Source organism: Manduca sexta, chromosome 17 (genome assembly GCF_014839805.1).
Source record: "Manduca sexta isolate Smith_Timp_Sample1 chromosome 17, JHU_Msex_v1.0, whole genome shotgun sequence".
Taxonomy (NCBI): domain Eukaryota; kingdom Metazoa; phylum Arthropoda; class Insecta; order Lepidoptera; family Sphingidae; genus Manduca; species Manduca sexta.
The window spans coordinates 7,579,672-7,600,118 of NC_051131.1; the positions used below are offsets into that span (position 1 = coordinate 7,579,672).

The 20,447-nt window shown below is 34.6% G+C and overlaps 2 protein-coding genes across 2 annotated transcripts; one reads left to right on the forward strand and one right to left on the reverse strand.

Annotated features, from left to right (window-relative positions):
• The first annotated feature begins 7,834 nt into the window (after positions 1-7,834).
• On the forward strand, positions 7,835-12,980 carry LOC119189557 (cyclic AMP response element-binding protein B-like). Its single transcript, XM_037439584.1, has 3 exons — positions 7,835-7,889; positions 9,668-9,859; positions 9,957-12,980. The coding sequence occupies exons 1-3, from the start codon at positions 7,835-7,837 to the stop codon at positions 10,157-10,159; spliced, it is 450 nt and encodes a 149-aa protein (XP_037295481.1). The 3' UTR covers positions 10,160-12,980.
• Positions 12,981-19,042: 6,062 nt separating this feature from the next.
• LOC115448158 (UV excision repair protein RAD23 homolog A) lies at positions 19,043-20,389 on the reverse strand. The gene has a single exon (XM_030175490.2). The coding sequence runs from the start codon at positions 20,269-20,271 to the stop codon at positions 19,279-19,281; it is 993 nt and encodes a 330-aa protein (XP_030031350.1). The 5' UTR covers positions 20,272-20,389; the 3' UTR covers positions 19,043-19,278.
• Positions 20,390-20,447: the final 58 nt, after the last annotated feature.

Here is a 20,447-nt window from a genome sequence, read left to right on the forward strand (position 1 = left end):
CTGTTACGACCCATCATACATTTAAACTATTCTCGTGTTGACACAGCTCATATTCACTAGCTTCTGAACCATAGTATAATAAATATATTCACACATCAACTTGCATACATGGAAGTTATATGAATTCAATAACAGATGTGTTGCGTAGTATTATTTTCTCGTCAGTATCATTTTGAGTGACTCACATCTTCATTTATTTTGTATATTGCTTTGGGAATGGGACCCATAATTCATTTCTTTTAGATAAGCTGCTGTCAATTTTGTTGAGATTGCTACATAATAATAATTTATGATATAGAACCTTCTACTTAAAAGCTAATATATTTGTAGTTATTTGTTGTTGTGATATTAATTTAATGTAATCATATTGCTATTCTTTACTAGTGTATTTTGTTATAGTTTTATAATATTACAAAACTGGTAAGCCATATGGTATAAGAATTTTGTACAATTTGTTTTTTATTCTTTAACAAGAATTTGTTGTACTTCGTGTTATATGTGTTTTTTACAAATGTTACTATTTTAAAATTATTATGAGTAATGTGTTCACACGAGATTAAGTTTACATGGATAGAAAGACATAATGGCAAGCATTTAAGCTGAAATGGTGCATAATGTGAAAAGAATGTATTATGTACAACAATCTAGAAATGAACATCTTAAATCCAATTTAGTAACTATCTCTAAGTTACAATAAATATAATTTTTATAATTTACTGGTGGTAGGTTTCCCATATGTGAAAGTCTGCCTGGGAAGGTACCAACGCAATGTCTATTCCTGCCATCAAGCAGCAGTGTATAGTCACTGTTGTGTTCCAGTTTGAAGGACATTGTAGCTACTGTAACTACTGGACCGAATAAGACTTAACATCTTATGTCTCAGGATGGCGACCGCAGTGGAATGTCAAACAATACTTTGTAATTCAAGCTATTGTATCATCAGAGAAACGGCAAGCTCTTTTCGTCTCGTTCAAAGCAAAATATATATATTTTGCTTTATATATATATATATATATATATATATTACATTTTCATGACTGGTGTCATAGACGCCAATGAGGAATGATTTATTAGCTAAAGTAAAATTTTGACTATGAACAGAAATATTAGTGATCCAGACCAATTTAACTAATTTAAACCCTGAAGACAAACTTTTGTTATGTTTAAAAGCGAATTGGAATTGCATTTTTTTACAAAATTCATATTAAAAGCTTATTGAAATTTCTGACCTTCAAAAGCTCCAGCCTTTTAAGCAGCATCAAGAAAAGCTATTGCATACATTACCTATTTTCTTGTTGACTATTTTCTTGTCGGTACTGCATTTTCTCATCTAGTATTATAAATATAAGAAGATTTATTCGTGATTCGATAGGCTTAAGTCCAGTTTTATTTCAACTATGGTGTCCGTTCAGTAAAATCACTGGCGCTACGCTTAAATCATCGCTCAAATTCACTCCCTCATGTTATGTGAGTGAGTGTAAGGGCAACAGTATTACAAAGGGGTGCGACCACATTTTAGATGCTAGATTTAAACTCCAGGTGGGCTGACTATGGGGCAATAATACCGCACCCGGTCCGTGCGGTTTGAATAAAACACTTTTAAATTACGAACTCATAAATTATCATAAGTAGACGAGTGTAATAACGAGTGAAGACTCGTAGAAATAGAACTGGAATTCGGGGTATTTAAGTGACTTTATAATGTGATTAATTCGTTATACGTACCAGTTATTGTAAAATAATACAAAACCTTATATGAATATTCACAGTAGAATTAGTATTTATTTAATATTTATATAAAACTGCTTGTGCTCGCGGCTCTGCTAACGTGAAAATATTTTTCTGGTATAAAAATATTTTCCTAGGATAAAAGTGATGTACATTCCTGTTAATAAAAAAAATGGATTAGTAGTTCCTGAGATTAGCGTCTTCAAATATACAAACATTACAGCTTTATATAGTAAAGATTGACATTTTAGAAGCTTTACTCTAGCTTGGTTAGTGTCGGTATATAAAGGTTGCATACTGGGGGGTTTTGGGGTCGATATCCAGATCAAACATTTTGCATATTTTCTACCTACCTGCCAGGATTGGTTGCCCTAACGTAGGTGGATGTCGAGGGCGGATCCAGAGACGGGGGTCACTGGCTCATGACCTCCTGGGCTAGGTCTAAATAACTACTGTAAATTCTTTAATGACTCATCGATATCACTACATAATATAAAACAAAGTCGCTTTCTCTGTCCCCATGTCCCTTTGTATGCTTAAATCTTTAAAACTACGCAACGGATTTTGATGCGGTTTTTTTTAATAGATAGAGTGATTCAAGAGGAAGGTTTATATGTATAATAACATCCATTAAATAGTGGAGAAATACTGTTATTTTGTTATTTTATACCCGTGCGAAGCCAGAGCGGGCCGCTATGTTTTTATATACAACGTTCACAGTTTTTCTGTAGTGTATTTAGTATCAGCATTACACCCGTGCGAAGCCGGGCGGGTCGCTAGTATTTAATAAAATAAATATTTTGTATGAAAGCAAATACACGCTAATGACACCCACAATACAATAATTTTATGCTGTTATTCAATTCGTGTTCGGAGGAAAATTTATTAAAATTATTTTGACGTTTAACAACAATGTACTATTTTTTGTAACTGATTGGAGTCTATCCAGACTAGACTTATCAGCCCTGGATTGATGTTAGGTAGTTGATTAGCCTTAAAACGTACCCCTTATTCATAGACGTTATTTATCTAAGGACGGAGCATTGCTGTGATAACAAGTCTGTTTCTCAGCTTTGTTTTTCTGTCAGCCTACTAGATTCAAGTTGTATCTCAATATTAGCCAATCACAACGACCCTATGTCTACGCACTGCGAAGGCTGCCATACCGTCAGCACTGAGAAACAGACTTGTTATCACAGCAATACTTCGTCCTTGGATGAATAACGTCTATGAATAAGGGGGCTAGACTAAATCGTTTCCATAACTTAACGTTGTTACTGGTGTTACGCAGCAATAATTATAGTATTAGTTCTTCATAACGGTATTCAGAAAAAATATTTACATGTACCTCAGTGACGTATCCTACGTTTTAGCGTACCAAAAGTTGACCATCACCTGTATTTTCATATTATAATTATCTTATTCCTAAAATTTCATGAGTTTATTTTGAGGTTTATGTGACTTTAAAAATGTTGTCCGTAAAACTCTAAAATCTCAAAGACATTTAACAATATCGTTGCTTTAATCTAAAATGCAAAATTTTACAGCACGTATTATTCAGTGACGCGATTAGTGAAATAAATGCTACACATCATTGATAATTAGGAATTCTACTACACCGGTATTTACTACGTACATTACAAAGTGGCAGCAACAGCTCCTAATATTTTTCGTAAAATATCCTTCAAAATACTCATAATATAGTCCATTGAAACTTAACATTTGGGGTTGCGTTTTTAGAGGACGCAATTTTATTTTTGAAGTGTAGGGGGTCATCTAAAGCTAAAACCAAGTTTGTGGGGTCGCCACCCTTGTCCCACGCCGCCATCTTGAAAATAAGGGTTTAAATGGTTTTACGATGTATCTCTTAAACTATTTATCTGAAAAAAATATATAAACATTTTTTCTTGCAAATTAAATTCTCTACAACTTGGGTCGAGTAACGTTTTGTCGTAGCACTCTAAATAAAAAAGTTATAAGCGAAAATGTTAAGAAATTCAATGTTAAGCAATGTCCATTGCAACGTCATCAGAACGTGTGTTTATAAGGTTCATAATACTTTTTTGTACTCTCATTAATACCCAAATACCCAAGGGACTATTAGGGAACAAAAGAACATCTGCCTGCTATTATTATTATTATTTCTAACCTCTTATTGTAAGAATAGCTGATAATATTGTGTTGAAGTTGTAGTAGAAAGTTGTTTATTAGGCATTTTGACTTTTAAAAGTCTTTTAAAAGTTAAAATGCTAATAAAAAGTGTAGTTTTTCACTAAAGTTAAAATCGTGTCTAAAATCATTCGAAATCGTTTTCACAATTAAAAACAGAATAAAATACATCCGCACGTACAGAAATATGTAGCACAACTAAAAGATATAAGTTGAACGACAACTTCAACATAATATTATCAGCTATTCTTACAATAACAGAGGTTAGAAATAATAATAATAATAGCAGGCAGATGTTCTTTTGTTCCCCAATGGTCCCTTGGGTATTTGGGTATTAATGAGAGTACAAAAAGTATTATGAACCTTATAAACACACGTTCTGATGACGTTGCAATGGACATTGCTTAACATTGAATTTCAACATTTTCGCTCATAACTTTTTATTTATAGTTCTACGACAAAAGTTACAAGACCAAAGTTGTAGAGAATTTAATTTGCAACAAAAAATGTTTATAATTTTTTTGTCAGATAAATAGTTTAAGAGATACGTCGTAAAACCATTTCAACCCCTATTTTCAAGATGGCGGCCGTGGGACTGGCGACACAAACTTGGTTTTAGCTTTAGACTGACCCCCCCTACAGTTCAAAAAAATAAAATTGCGTCCTCTAAAAAACGCAAGGTAAGGCCTAAAAAATGTAACATTTCAATGGACTAATAATAGTTAGTAACAAAGTAGGTCTGTGCAAGTTTGACTTGCGCACCTATGGACTCACTTTCATGATTCTATGTCAACGGGAAGTACCCTATAGATATCTTTATCTCATATCTTTTGATCGTGTTGACTTACAAGATAGATTTTTTTCATAGCTGAAAGAGATTGTAACCAAGTATTTAATGTAAATTTAAATTTGATAGCTCTACGCGTTTCTGAACAAAAGATCGAAGACCGACAGCGGATATCAATGTGAAACATAAGGATTTTTTTTTATATAAGGAAACTTAAAAATTACCAATTTTCAAGTCTCAAAAGAGGAATAAATCAAGGCAAAAGAAATCACGTTCTCGCTCACACGACCGCACTAGAATAGCAGTGACATCATGGCTTTTGTCGTACACATCCTTCATTACTCACAACTTTGTTTACAACATGACGTCATACAAAAAAATATCACGTTCGTCACCGTTTTGGCGCGTTCAAGCTTATCCATAAATAGTTTATTAAAGCAATAACAACGATTTGAGAAAAACTGTTAAATTAAACCCACCTAGATACTAAAGTGTGATACGGTATGCGACGAGTGATATGGTTATTCAGACACGGTCATCGCATCGGCTAATTAGGAGATAAATGTAAATATAAACGAATTATGCTTTTCTACTTTTGCAACCTGCCGTTAGCACACTGATCATCACACAGTATACACGTCGAATTACTAGTCCATTGAAATGTTACATTTTAGGCCTTACAAGAGTACAAAACGAGAGTTTACGAGAGTACAAAAAAATGTATTATGAACCTTATAAACACACGTTCTGATGACGTTGCAATGGGCATTGTTTAACATTGAATTTCTTAAAATTTTCGCTTATAACTTTTTTATTTATAGTTCTACGACAAAAAGTTATTGGACCAAAGTTGTAGAGAATTTAATTTGCAACAAAAATGATTATACATTTTTTGTCAGATAAATAGTTTAAGAGATACATCGTAAAACCATTTCAACCTCTATTTTCAAGATGGCGGCCGTGGGACAAGGGTGGCGACCCCACAAACTTGGTTTTAGCTTTACACTGACCCCCCCTACACTTCAAAAAAATAAAATTGCGTCCTCTAAAAAACGCAACCCCATATGTAACTTTTCAATGGACTATACAGTATCGGATAATATTTTGTTTGAGGTCAACATCATCATCATCATCTGGCGAATTTTATCATAAACATTTTTTTTAATATGGCAATATGTTGAATCTATACTCAACCCAAAACAAAAGAAGCGTCAAAAACCTTTTTGATTTAGAAGCGCTTCCTTCTGCATCTTTGAAGTCCATGGCCCTATACTAATGAAATTAAAATGCGACCATTCTAAAGTTATACAAAATCGAAAGCAAATAGTGTCATTAAATCGAATCAATCGAAAAGTTCGAGTTGGGCATGTTTTGTGACCATGGATGATAGACTTAGATCCATCACTTGGTCTTGGAAACAAAACAACAGTAGATGACTTGGAAGCGAGCTACCTCAGCGACGCCAAAGGAATTTATGTCAATTCCAGCGCGCAAGAATATGGCGTCCGTTTTTTGGGAAATCGGCGATAGCCTAGTTGGGTGTGGAACGGACTGCCGAGACGAATGTCCGCAGGTTCAAATCCCAAGGGCACACCTCTGACTTTTCTAAAAAAAAATCATGTGTGTATTTTTTGTGAATTTATCGTTTGCTTTAACGGTAATGGAAAACATCGTGAGGAAACCTGCACATCTGAGAAGTTCTCTAAAGGAATTTCGAAGGTGTGTGAAGTCTACCAACCCGCACTAGGCCAGCGTGGTGGACTAAGGCCTTATCCCTCTCAGTAGTAGAGGAGGCGGCCCAGGCTCAACAGTGGGCAAGTATATAATACAGGGCTGATATTATTATTATGTTGTATCTTTCCTGTGGGAAATCACGGCATAAAGGCCAGTCCTTTTGGAAGGCTTGCGTGGGGACATGGATCCAACACGTAGAGGCCCCTTTAAGATACATTACTCTAGTCAGGGTTTATACACCTTGCGAGTACTCTGTCTGTCTGTAGGTACTTATGGAGGAAATACAGCCAAAGACAGCGCTTGCAAGGTGCAGGGACTATTGCAGAAAAGATAGGAATTATACTGGGTCTATGGATGGGATCTAGCTGGACTGGTTGCTGGGCTATTGATTTAGACAACGGGACGCCTGCCAAGTAAAATGTCTTAATCTTATGTATTCAAGGCAGACGGTGATTTGCCCCCCACTAGATGGGCATCCTGTAAGTGGCGTAAGCCAAGGACGCAACACCGGTGTGGGTGGCTTAAGGGTGTCGAGAGGTGTGCACCAATTTCACCATCGCGGGTCGCTATCGCGTCCCAGAGCGGGTTTCCTCGCTATTACCTACGCAGATTGAGCACTTCCTCCTCGCAATGGAGGGTACGAAAGGCACGGGCCAAGGCCAAGTGCGTTATTTTTATTAAAACACTATGCATCCTCAGAATTAAAAAAATTGCGGGTTAAGCGACAGGTATTAAATATGACAGCTTTTTGTAACAGCAAGTATGTTGAGGGGTTGATGTGCAGAATTTCAAGGCTAGTGTAGAGTGTCTTTAGGATAACTCCCGTGCTGGAGAGGACTATAGGCACCGTTCGGATGCGGTTTACTTGCCATTGGGTTTTTATTTCTATTGAGAGCTCCGTGTATTTTGCTATTTTTCCGTATGTGTTGTAACTAAATTGTGTGTATTGCATATGGTTATGTCGATAAGAAATACTGTTTTATTTTGTTTATCTAGTAGGTTTATATCCGGTCTATTGTTGTATACAGTTTTCTCAGTTATTATTGTTCTATCCCAGTATATTTTAAATGGATCATTCTCTATAACAGCATCCGGTTTGTACTTATAGTATGATTTTTTCTCCAAAATTAATTTACATTGGTGTGCTAAGGATTGGTGAATAATGGCAGCAACTTGGTCATGGCGGTGTTTGTAATCCGTCTGAGCTATGGATCTGCAAGCGCCGGTGATATGCTGGATGGTCTCGGAAGCACTGTGGCATCGTCTACACGAGTCTTAAAAGTTGGGCCTACGGATAATAAATTTCTGATAGTTTCTAGTGTCGACGATTTGATCTTGAATGGCAATCATAAAGCCCTCAGTTTCGGGGAACAAATCACCTCGCTGCAGCCATGCGTTCGACGCCTTCATGTCGACATGGGGTTGCTGCAGGTCAAGGCGGTGTCGCCCGTGGAGGGATTTATTTTGCCAGGCGGATATTTTGTCTTTGTTACTGACTATATATTCATTACGTTGCGTGTTTTTGGAAAGTAAGTTAAGAGGTGTGTAGTGTTTATCTACATCTGCTATTATTTTATGCAAAAGAGAGGTTTGAGCTTTCTGAGAAAAGAAGTTCCTTAACGTGCTTATTTGTTTATTGTTTAGGTTTTCTACGTCGATAATACCACGCCCACCTTCTTCGCGTGGCAAAGTGAGTCTCTGTACACAGGATCTTGGATGATGTTTACGAAATTTGGTGAAGGTTGTGTTAATAAGCCGCTGCAGTTTTGTTAAATCTGTTTTGGACCATTTAATTAAGCCGAATGAATATGTCAGGATTGCGATTGCAAAACTATTGACTGCCTTTACTAAATTACGGGACAATAGTTGGGTTTTCATAATAATATTTAATCTTTGTTTAAATCTTTTATTAGCTCTACCTTAGTATCTTTTAGGCAGACTTGATATGATTGTTGAAAACCTAAATATTTATGTGTTATTGTAGTCTAATGCTCCTATGGTCTGTCCTGTTGTTAATATGTAGGGTTTATGTCCTATGTATTGCCCTTTTCGATATGTAAACGTTTTACATTTATCAATTCCAAACGCCATACACATGTCGTTGGAAAACATTTGCGTGATGTCGGCAAGGTGATGAAAAGATGAAATGCTGTTGCTATAAAGTTTAATATCGTCCATGTATAGAAGGTGAGTGATATTCCTGCTTCCAGAATGTTCCGTCCCTATTTTGAGGCCCTCATTGCCATTTAATAGATTAGAGAGCGGGTTCAGAGCAAGGCAGAACCAGAGAGGGCTTAAGGCATCTCCCTGGAAAATACCACGTCTAATCGGTATTGGGTCGGTTACTAATGACTTATTAATTTTTAATTTCGTAACCCAATGCTGCATTATTGTTTTTAAAAACTCTATGAACGTTGGGTGGATTTTATAGTGCTCTAAAACATAACTTAACCAGCTGTGAGGCACAGAGTCGAACGCTTTCTGATAATCAATATACATAGTGCACATGTCCCTTTTAGCTACAGTGGTATGTTTCATTACTATGGTGTCAATCGTAATTTGCTCTTTACAGCCCTAACTCTGTTTACGGCATCCTTTTTGTTCTTCTGCTAATATACTGTTATCGGTGAGGTGTTTGTAGATAACCTGAGATATACATGAAGTGGTGATTTTATAAATAGTTTGGAGGCATGTAATGGGTCTGAATTTTTCCGGATTTGTCGAATTATTTCTGAGATCACTTATATAACTAAGTACATTTTAAATTAGGGATAAAATACTTAAGGAATACAAAGCATAAGGTAAAACAAAGTAGCCAGCACGGGTTGGCAGGTAGGGGGAAATATAAGGCTAAAACGTCGTGATCCTCACCGGTGTGGGTATGAGCCCTAGCTAGAGCTATTGCATTTAAATGACTACGAGTACGTTTCTAAAATAGACCAAAAACAACAGATAAACCAATTTTGAGCACCATTATCGTGAGCATTATTATAACCCCCTTATTCGTAGACGTTTTTTATCTAAGGACGGAGTAATGCTGTGAAATCAAGTTTGTTTCTTAGTGCTGAAGGCATGGCAGCCTTCGCAGTGCGTAGACATGGGCCGTTGTGTTTGGCTAATATTAATGTATCTCAATATTAGCCAATCACAACGGCCCTATGTCTGTTTCTCATTGCCCAATGGCACTGAAAAACAGGCTTGTTATCACAGCATTACTCCATCCTTAGACAAAAAACGTCTATGAATAAGGGGGTAAGAGTTTATATAAATATTTAAAAATTAATGGATGGTTAATTAATATAAATATTTTTGCGCCAGTAATTCCAGCTGGAGCACTTCAGACAGAAAGCGGTTTACACACATTGGCGGTATCAGGAGGTGCTGGTGGCGGTGCTATTGTCCAATATGCGACCAACCAAGATGCCCAGTTTTATGTCCCGGGTGCGTTGAACTTTTGTAACTCATTCACGACATTAATCGAGAGAAATTTAATTTTAAACCTTATCGAAAAAATGAATAAATCGTACTATTATTGCAGGTCCTATGTTAGAGGATCAAACACGTAAACGAGAGCTACGATTGTTAAAAAATCGTGAAGCTGCGAGAGAATGTCGTCGCAAGAAGAAAGAATACATCAAATGCCTAGAAAACAGAGTGGCGGTGCTCGAAAATCAAAACAAGGCGCTTATAGAAGAATTAAAATCGCTTAAGGAACTGTATTGCCAACAAAAGACAGAATGAGGTCCAGCTGGCTAACTGGGTGCGCCGCTGCCCGGCCAGTGCTCACAATATGGCACAACCTGTTAGTCTGCATACTCAAGTGCGGGCTATGAAATTTCTGTTCAGGTGACATGTCGGGTTTCCAAGTTCTATTCTTTTCTGTACATTTTTAATAAATAAAATCGTCTAAAAATTGTTTATGTATTGGTTGGTTCTGAAAAGCTGCGTTTCTTGTAGTATTGTTAGATTTGATAATTATGTTTAATTGTTAATTCGTTTTCAAATTTTCTGTTATTGTTTTTAATATCAGTTTACTTGAGGTTGATATTTATGCAGTATAGGGAAAGATATACATATGAATTTCATACATCTTTCCATTGATAATCTAGATTTTCTTTATTATGCGGAGTGATTGATTTGTCACTATTGTAAATTGTTTATTGGCTTAAGCAGTTCTGTTTATTGTGTTATTTGTTAGTGTTCCATACAGAGAAACAGCACTAATGGGATGAAATTGAAAAATCAAATATGAAATTTTAGCGAGTGTCTTACTGTGACATTTTTTTTTACAAATTGTTGTAAATTTGACATAGATATAAAAATGCAGTTACGCAAATATGGACGTGACATTTAAATTTGATGAATTGACATTTAATGAAGTGAAGCACCCATTTGAGAATGTTAATAATTATTGTGTTGCAATATCGCTTCTTCCCGAACCTCCAAAACGATTTAAGCAAAATATTACAAAATAGGACCTTATTACAAAATAGATTGTAAAATGAGATTTAAGTGAAACAATCAAATTTTCGTTATTTCCTGAATCAAAGTCACATACTATAAGTTGTATTTACAAGCCTTGTTGCAGAAAATGTACGAACATGAATTATTATGTCGATTAAATTTGGCGTATATAATTCTAAAACATTCATGACCTATAATATCTCATAAAATAATACCACTGTCTTAGCTATGAGACTAGAAATATCTGGTTCCAAAAGGGGAAGTGTATAAAAAGTGGTTGTTATTTCTGGGATTAGGTTTGTGGATATATCTTAATGTGGCTACTTTAAACGTTTGTTATATAATTATGCTTGTTCCAAAACAATATAGACCAAAGATAAATAAATCTTCAAATATGATTTTTTAATTGTCCAATATTAATAAGATTGCGGTTTTTCCCTTGAATTATACCTCACATCATCTGAATATTACGAATCGTATAAAATATGTTTAATCAATATGCGTAGAGATAGGAAATTAATTATAAAAGCAATCTTTTTGATAAATGTTTATGACAAATACCCGCAAGTGGTTGTTAGGGCAGTTTTTATTTCCAAAACTTGATTGATTTTGGCGCAAGCATAAAAGTATTTACAAAAGAGCGCAAAAGTTATCATTTTATTTGAAACAATGGTTAACTGATATAATCAATTTAACCTGTTCTATATTGCATCCTGGATTAGATTGAATATTACGTATTCGTTAAAAAAAAAGCGTTTTATTATTCGCAAATAAGTAATCTATAAAAAAATCTTTTCATTAAACAACTGGATATTTTTCGTTTAAATTTTGCAAATTATAAGTAAAGGTATCATATAATATGACATGTGAAAACGAAATGAGGTAACTATTGCGCAACTTTATAATATAATTTTAATGTAAGAACAGAACTCTGGTTGTACAAGAACGACTTGCGTTTTTTAGGTATCACTATCGACTTGGGTGCCATTTTCAAAAATACATGTTTGTGATGAAGCTATATTTTATAAGTACACCAAGTTAGTTTCGATTTTTCATACTTGCCGAAATTTTTATGTTTTAATTTGTTCTGATTTTTATTCTTATATAATATGTCACACATGTCTGTGATTGAAGGCGCGGAAGTGAGAGAGTACCCTATGTAAGTTGACTAGTATTTTGAACACCGCACAGGTGTTTGTAATGCATAAGCCAAAGTTAATATTTTTAGTTATTTTGTGCAATAGCCATATTGCAATGTACAGTTTTACTATCTCTTTCTATTACATAATATGAACGAATAAATAATTAATAAAATGAAAATTTTGTACATTGTGTATAGATAAACAGGTATGTAAAGAAATGTATAAAAGAGAATCTGTATATATACATATATTTTATGTATTATTTGTGAACAGTGGATGATGTAACTCATGGTAAATTCCATTTTAAACACTTAGTGCACCATTTATTTAATATCACTAATATATTATCTGAGCTGTTGATTCAGATTTCGCCAATATAAAAAAGATAATATTTAAATGTAATAATACCACTTTGGTACAAATCAATTTTATGGGGTTGGGGCAAGTTAAACAAAATTAAATGTCATTTAAATTTTATCAAGTCATCCACGAAATTTGTTATTTATATTTTATATAAAATGTTTTGTAAAAGGGTAAATTTAGTTCATTACGAAAATTAAGGTAAATTCTAATTTCGAGGACATATGATGGACAATTCACAGGTACTTTACACTCCAAAGTAGTACTTTAATTTTATCTCCACTTTTGTATGTGCAGTGTGTACCTCGAGAATAGGATTTTACCCCTACTATAATATTTTATAAATTCTGCTTCCCATGATTGATGCAGGGTAAGGAAAAAAAAAGAAAACATTAACTGGATTGGCATAATATCTATTTTCTTTTTGTTAACGTTTTATGTAAAATGTCGCACTCAATCATGGAAAGCAACATAGGATTATAGATAGAAATTGTGGAAAGTGCCTTTAAACTTAGAAGAATAAAGTTTATACCATCATAGCTCTTTACGTTAACTTAATGCTATTTATAAATAATAATATTAACTGTTTGATGTAATCTGGTTTTATCATTTAATGAATATCCTTATTTTATGAAAAGCACGAAGTTGAAATAAATGCGTCTTAAGCACTATTTTCAAAACATTGTGTAATACAGGATATTGACTTATTCGTATATTTTGATTTGAAAGTTGAAGAAACTTATTTAATTGCGGAATAGAAGTTCGATCCGGCCGATATTAACATCCAATTCTTCCTTTAAAGTATTGTTTTCAATGCATGTTCAGCGCAATATTTTTCAAGCATCTAGAAATAATTTGTCAAAGTTTTTACGGCCAGTGACTGCCTGGCGTGATTTAAGAAATGACCTCGGCAACTGCCGCGCTGAATATACATATTTTGGTCAAATCTACCATAAAGAACAGTACACTATCTCGGTGGCGCAGTTGTATTACGGTACAATTGCAGGGCTGACTGCTGAAGTCCCACGTTCGATCCCCGGGTGAGGTAGCGATATTAGGTTAACTTGTCAAGTTATCAGTATCAATTCGGAGTGTAGGGATCGCGCTCGATGTGGCGATAGCCTCTTAATGTTGTGGAATAAAAAAGTGGGGACACTAGTTTTTTTGGTACATCCAGCAGCAGATGTATAGAAACGCGCGTACTCAAATAATTCTACATTTCTAAGATCAAAAACATTTTCAAATAAAAAATATTAATATATATAATTTTCAATAGATTGTTATATTTAGTAATTGAAAAATAAATAATAATTAACTCTCTTAACACCGGGTTTATTTCGCATGGATGAGGCCTCAATGCTCAGACCCCGTGATATACCTATATATGAAATTACACTCTCATAGTCCGGTGACATGGCAGTCGGACATGACGCAGCTTCAACGGCTTAACGTGCGTTTTTGAGGCACGCAGGCATCATACCGTCAACTTCTTGACTCCGAGCTGCTACTGAGTAATTTTTAAGATGGAAATACCCGGGATACGAACCCAGAACCTCAGCTCTATAGTGGTACTCTTAATGCCTATTGCCTACGTATTACAATTACGTCCCGAAATACTGACATGGGAAGTCAATATTTGGACCAAATTAGGACTGTTGATAATGTGGTCACATCTTGAATGTAGAAAATACCAGTGGAGCTCTTTAGAAAATTATATAGGTACGGAAGTAAATTACTGGGATATAACTATCTTTTATGCTAAACCGGAACATAGTCAATTCGTGTGCAAAATTTCACAAACCGTTCAGCGGTGTTTTGTCTTACCTAGAGTATACGTGGGTCCGCGATATTTCATAGTATTATTATGACTGACGCCATTTTAGTCCAGTCAAAATAGAAAAAACCTGAGTTAGGAAAAATTCACATAGAGCTGAAAATTTATATAGACGTTAAAATATGTCATTATCAATAAAATATCAAAAGTCTCCATCGATCATATGTGTGCAAAAGATTTTATTCAAGGTCAAAGCTCAAAAATTCCGGGTTTTTTTTCATTTTTCTTGGAGGTTTTATAGTAAAAATAGGTCAGACAAAAGTTGTAGATCATACAATTTTCTACAACCACCCTGAACGTCATTTACGAAATGAAGACGATGATATACGAGAGGTATTTTTATGAATTATGAGTCTTAATGCAGCACAGGATTTATAATTTTGTTAATAGTTGGGCGCTTAGGTATATTTGCTAATGTAAGTATGTACAACCCAACATTAACAACACTTCAGTTGCATAAATAATGAATTGGGTTAAGGAATGGGTTAAGGTATATCGATGGGTTAAAACTTAAAGGTGTGTAGCACTATATGAACACCTTAGTGCAGGCTTTCTCAAAGTGGCGATAAATTTACCTTACGGGCGCTAGTCCTTCAGGAGCGCGTATCAGTAGTGTCTAGTCTGTAGAAGAAATTAGAACCCGATGTAATGATATCAATTATTTATACAAACCCGTCCAGTAGTATACTTGTGATAACAAACCTAACTAAGTATTGTGATATTTTTGGGTTCACATCCGCGAAAACGGATGTTGGCCTTCTAACTATGTATACACTTTAAATGTGGGCCTTCTTAAAGATGCTGGAGATTTTCTACTTTTAACTCGCATAGAATATAAACGAAGCGCTTAGATGACTCCAAAGATTTATTTAATGAGTTATGTAATGTACAAATTCCATAGCTGGTTTTTTTTTTGTTTGTAATGATTTCTGTACTGCATCTTCGAAGTCCACGATCCCACACTCATGATATTTACAATACTTTGTAATTCAAGGTGTTGGATGGTGTCTCTGCTGTTTATGGGCGGTCGTATCGCTTACCATCAGGCGAAAAGCAGATTCGTCTTGTCATTCAAAGCAATAAAAAAAAATACAATTTTACAATTCTGTAGCTATATGAAATCCAACGATAAAAGTACCATTTAAATCGGACTATGGGGTTAAAATTTAAGGCTAAAATTTATGTTTTTATTACTACGCAAAGTGTAAAATCTCCTTTTAAACATGGTTTAAAAGGAGATTTTACAGATAAAGGACGATATCGCGGCATATATTGCCAGAGCGACTATGGGTAGTGAGAATCATCATCATAGTGATTAGCTGACTTTGTGACATACCGGCCCCCGTGATCACTAGATTCATTCGTTGTAACATTTCTTGTATTTTGTCAGGCCTCGCCTATAAAATAACTACTTAAAAACAATAATTCGGAAATCAAATCTTGAGACATTTCTCCGGCGCTTTGCAAAAACTTCAACTTCCAAACTTCGTTTTAATCTTTCAAATTACGTTGGAGTAGTAATGGGGCAACATGCTTAAAAAATTTACAGTAGAAGCTCTTTATTCGCGGGGTATGTGTTCCATAAATATGCCGCGAATACAGAAACCGTGAATATGGAATGGTAATTTATATGGGGTTATAGGGGATACGTTCCTAGGCGACGAAATAAAAATATCAAACACATAAAAAATCTGTTTAATTCAAGTTGTTGACCCTACATTTTGATAAGTTACGTATCATCACCTTCAGGTTGATTATAATCTATGGTTTAAAAAAAATTGAAATATTTTCTTGCTTGATAGTTTTTAAAAGCTCCTTCACAGAGACCAATAAACTAGAACTAGACTCCTTCAATGCAGACTGATATTCAGCAGAGGCATTAGGAACTTGCCTCTTAAAAATAAGACTTCGTTCCATTAATGGATCAATTTTCATAAAGAAATCACAAAGCTCATTTTCCATTCTTAAGCCTTCACTAGCTTTCAGATTAAATGTCATGTTTCCAATGCTTGTTGAAGCCTCTTCTTCAATGAGTTGTGAATTTAACATTTCCTCTAAGTCGGTTTCAGTCAAATCTCCATCTTGTGATTCAAGCAAGGAAAGCAGGAACCGCCGAACGAAACAAACACCGCCGATAGCTTTTGAAAACGCAATCTAGGCGTAGTTATAATAAGATCTATTTTATTTATCTTTTTATTAATCTACTTGACGACGCGTTAACAAAGGATACCCAATGCTTTTATTAAAGTACATATAAGTATGTATGTACCGATGTACCGACTCTAACCGCGAATAAAGAAATCTTAAACCGCGAATATAAGACTTGAGGCGCATTTTTTCAATCCGCGAATAGTGAAAACGCGAATGAAGGAAGCACGAATAAAGAGCTTCTACTGTATTTGAATCGAAAAAGACCGCAAATATAAACAAACATATATTTAAACTACATAATTTATGTTTTAATAATTCTCGTTCGGCCGCAATTTCTAAGCGTCGCGCTGCCACTCAGCGTTACATCTAGTGTGGAACATAGCGCAATTGTATCACGGCTACTTACGGAAAGGATACTTTTGACAAAAGTCCTATTTATACGCGTACAAAATGACTTGAAAGTTGTTACGGGTAGGCTTAATTTGACTTAAGTATTTTTTAAAGTAAATGCGTTTAAACCCCCAACGGAAAAAGGGAGTGTTATAAATTTATGGTGTGTATCAGTATGGTTGTATGATCGTAGCTCCCAAACGAATGGACCGATTTTGATACGTTTTTTCTTGTTTGAAAGCTGCTGTAATCGAGATGGTTCTTAGCTATAATTTAAGATGTGTGCAGGCGTTTAAATAGAATCAGCTCTTACTACTGCCACAGGTCAGATTGATTTGAAATATGCTATACTATTACTTCGATGGTAATTCTAAGACATGGCAATCTTAATCTAATGCTGCAGCATCGTCTAGTGTGCGGGATATCTGAGTTGGATAGCATTATTCGGCCACTTACAGCATATACAGAATATTACTAGGTACTTACTTATAATATACTTAAAGGACAAAGAAACATATAATTTTTACTCTTTAGATATTTTATTATCATGGTATTTAAGAGGAAAAATTAATATTTTTCTATTCACTATAATACAGGGGTGGTTTAAAAGATAATTGATAAAAGTCTGAATTGGTAATTTTGGTATGAAAATCGTCACTTCGATTTAATTTCTCAATGGTCTGATTTTAATTTCATTGTAATATAAGCCCCAAGCTTAAGCGGCGATAGCCTAGTTGGGCGTGGAACGGACTGCCTAGACGAATGTCCGCAGGTTCAAAAGCCAAGGGTACGCACATCTCAGACTTTTCTAAAATTATATGTGTATTCTTTGCGAATTATCGCTTGATTTAACGGAGAAAAAATAATCGTGACGAAACCGGCATACCTTAGAAATTCTCTATAGGAATTTTGAGAGTGTAAAGTCTACCAATGTGCACTAGGCCCGCGTGGTGGATTAAAGTCTAATGCCTTTCAGTAGTAGTTCCGGAGGCCCGTGTCCAGTAGTGGGACAGTATATAATACAGGGTAGATATTATTATTATTATATCAAAATCAAATAGCATTTTGATATTTTTGTATTAGTTCAGTATAGCTTCAACTTGCTACCATATTAAGAAAATTGTTTGACCTTAAACTTCGTAGATACAGCAGATAATTCCTAAAAACAAGTAGGATAAGAATATTTATTTTTGTACTGGGTGCAATTAATTCTATCTTAACGAAAAAATTAAAAGTAAAATATTAAAAAAAATAATTAAAACCAGACTTCCAAAAACTAGTAGGTACATACCAAAAAAATAATTTAAAAGTGTTCATTTATTTTGATATTATACGCGTAATTATTCTTTTTGGTTCCGATGCCTAATTAATTCATCCCGCAGAAAAAGTGGTGAAATTTTAGAAAAGAATAACTGAATAAAGATTATTTAGATACATTGCGATTACCTATTACAAGCAAATTTCATTTAATATCCTAGCGAAAATCAAATCGCAAATAATGCAGCCATTATTATTCATTTCAATGAATTAGAGTTTAAAGATGATTAGGTATGAAAATGGGTGATCAAACATTGATAAAATAAATTGCAGGTGATACAGTGCTTTGGCTTTTCTAGTGCTTATTGATTAAGCCAGCTTTCGTCGCTACCCGGTAAAAAAATACCAGTTTGCAAATTCCATTTTATTTGCGTTACTAAGTCACCTAGCATACATCCGTTTCGGTAACATTCGGGAAGGAGATCTTATGTTGTTTGAACAGTTTGATCTTCAAATTGTTCTTGGTATTCCAGAAAAAAATTACTTCAATTCCATTGTTAATAATTGTTCTTTGATAAGTGATAGAAATTTAAAATTGTTTTAAAGGTACATACTTAAAATATAATAAATAATGTTTTCAATGTATTATCTTAATTAATTAATACAGATAATAATTAGAAATTTTGCACTCATTCTTATGAATACAAATTTAAAGCTTGTGCAATATTTTAAATTGCCAGCCTCTGTTTTAGGTATTTTAATTCTGTGGTATTTTTTACTCGGTAACAAGTCATTTCAAGTGAGTTTAAGAGATCAGAACTGTTGTCTGGTAGAAAAGGTTTTGTTATTGTCAAAAAAAATAAATATGAAATAACTACTCATTCAAGCCAAAGCATCACACAAAACGATTACATAGTAGTTAATATGTCCTTTCTGGCAAATAGGTACATTATATAATGGATATATATATATTACACACCCCATAAAAATCATTCTGGATAACATAATGATAGAACAATCAAATAATTAAATTTACATTATTCCCCAACAGGAATTTATTAAAATGAAATCATAAACAATAAGAAATTTATTAGATATTGGATCAGGACAAAAAGTTTTGAAATTCTGTGTAAAAAATACACATGAAATATAAGCAATAAACTATTAGGCTATTGACTTAAGAACAACATATTAATTACACTTTTGTTATTTTTATAGTTTTGTCTCTTCACTTTTATAAGTTTACTATTTTGGATCAACCTTTAATCATCAAAATTTTGCGATAGTAAAAAATTTGCTGCAAGATTTTCATTTTTTTCACATGCAAAATATGCCTGTATAACCATATGCTCAGGGAAACCTAGAGCCTTTAATCTTTCAATGGCTTCTTTATCTTGAGGAGACACTTGGATGACATTTTGTGGCTGAGGTGATTGCACATCAGCAGCACCATCATCTGCAGCAGCTGCGGCGGTGGCTGCAGCCCCACTAGCAGGAGCATTAACTGGCTCATTTAACATTCTAACAAATGCTTGTTGGTGTTGGCTGATTACATGCAAAAGAGCAGGATTAGTTTGGCCAATTTGCTGTAGCACTGCATTCAATAAGTTGGGATTCTGCTGAATCACTGCACGCATTTGCTGGAATTGTGGTTGATCACGTAAAAAGCCCAAGGGATCTTCTTCGGAACTTTCCTCCGCATCCTGTTCTTGTAATAAGTCTTCAGGTATACCAGTTATTAAATATTCTACAGCTCTCTCGCGATTGTTAAATGACGCACGTAGTGCTTGTTCCACTTGTTGTCTATTATATCCCATGTCCATGATACTTTGCACCGTAGACTCGAAGTCAAGGTCACTGGCGGCTGCTGGTGGTTCAGCGGTACGTTCAGGCTCAGGTGCTGGGGCGGGTTCTGGTTTAGGAGGTTCTGCAGTAGTCGCTTTACTTTTACCATCGCCGCTTTCAGTGGAAGCACTTTCACCCGCTTCAGGAGTAGGTGCCGGAGTTGCTTGAGTTTCCGACACTTTGGGTTTGGTCACCATTATAACAATAAATTTTTTTTCATCAATATTGTATGTGCTTAGTTTATTGTCATCCAGTAAAATCTTACCCGCGTAAATAAGTCTCTGATTTCCAGCGGCATAATCTTTACCTTTTTCAACTTCAATTTTAAGCTTAAGTGCTTTGACAGATTCCTCAGGATCTATTTCGATTTGAAACGTTTGTTGTTGTAATGTTTTAAGCGTTACCAACATTTTATTGCGTTTTCTTGAAAATTTCTGATGAATCAGTAACTTTTGTCCTAAATCACGAACTGAATTCTGACTCGACAAAATTATGCAGTAAACATAACCTTTTATAAATAGTTCGGATAAACGCAGGAACAGATCTCAGTTCCAATTACATGAAACATGCAAGAGTTTTACAAAAA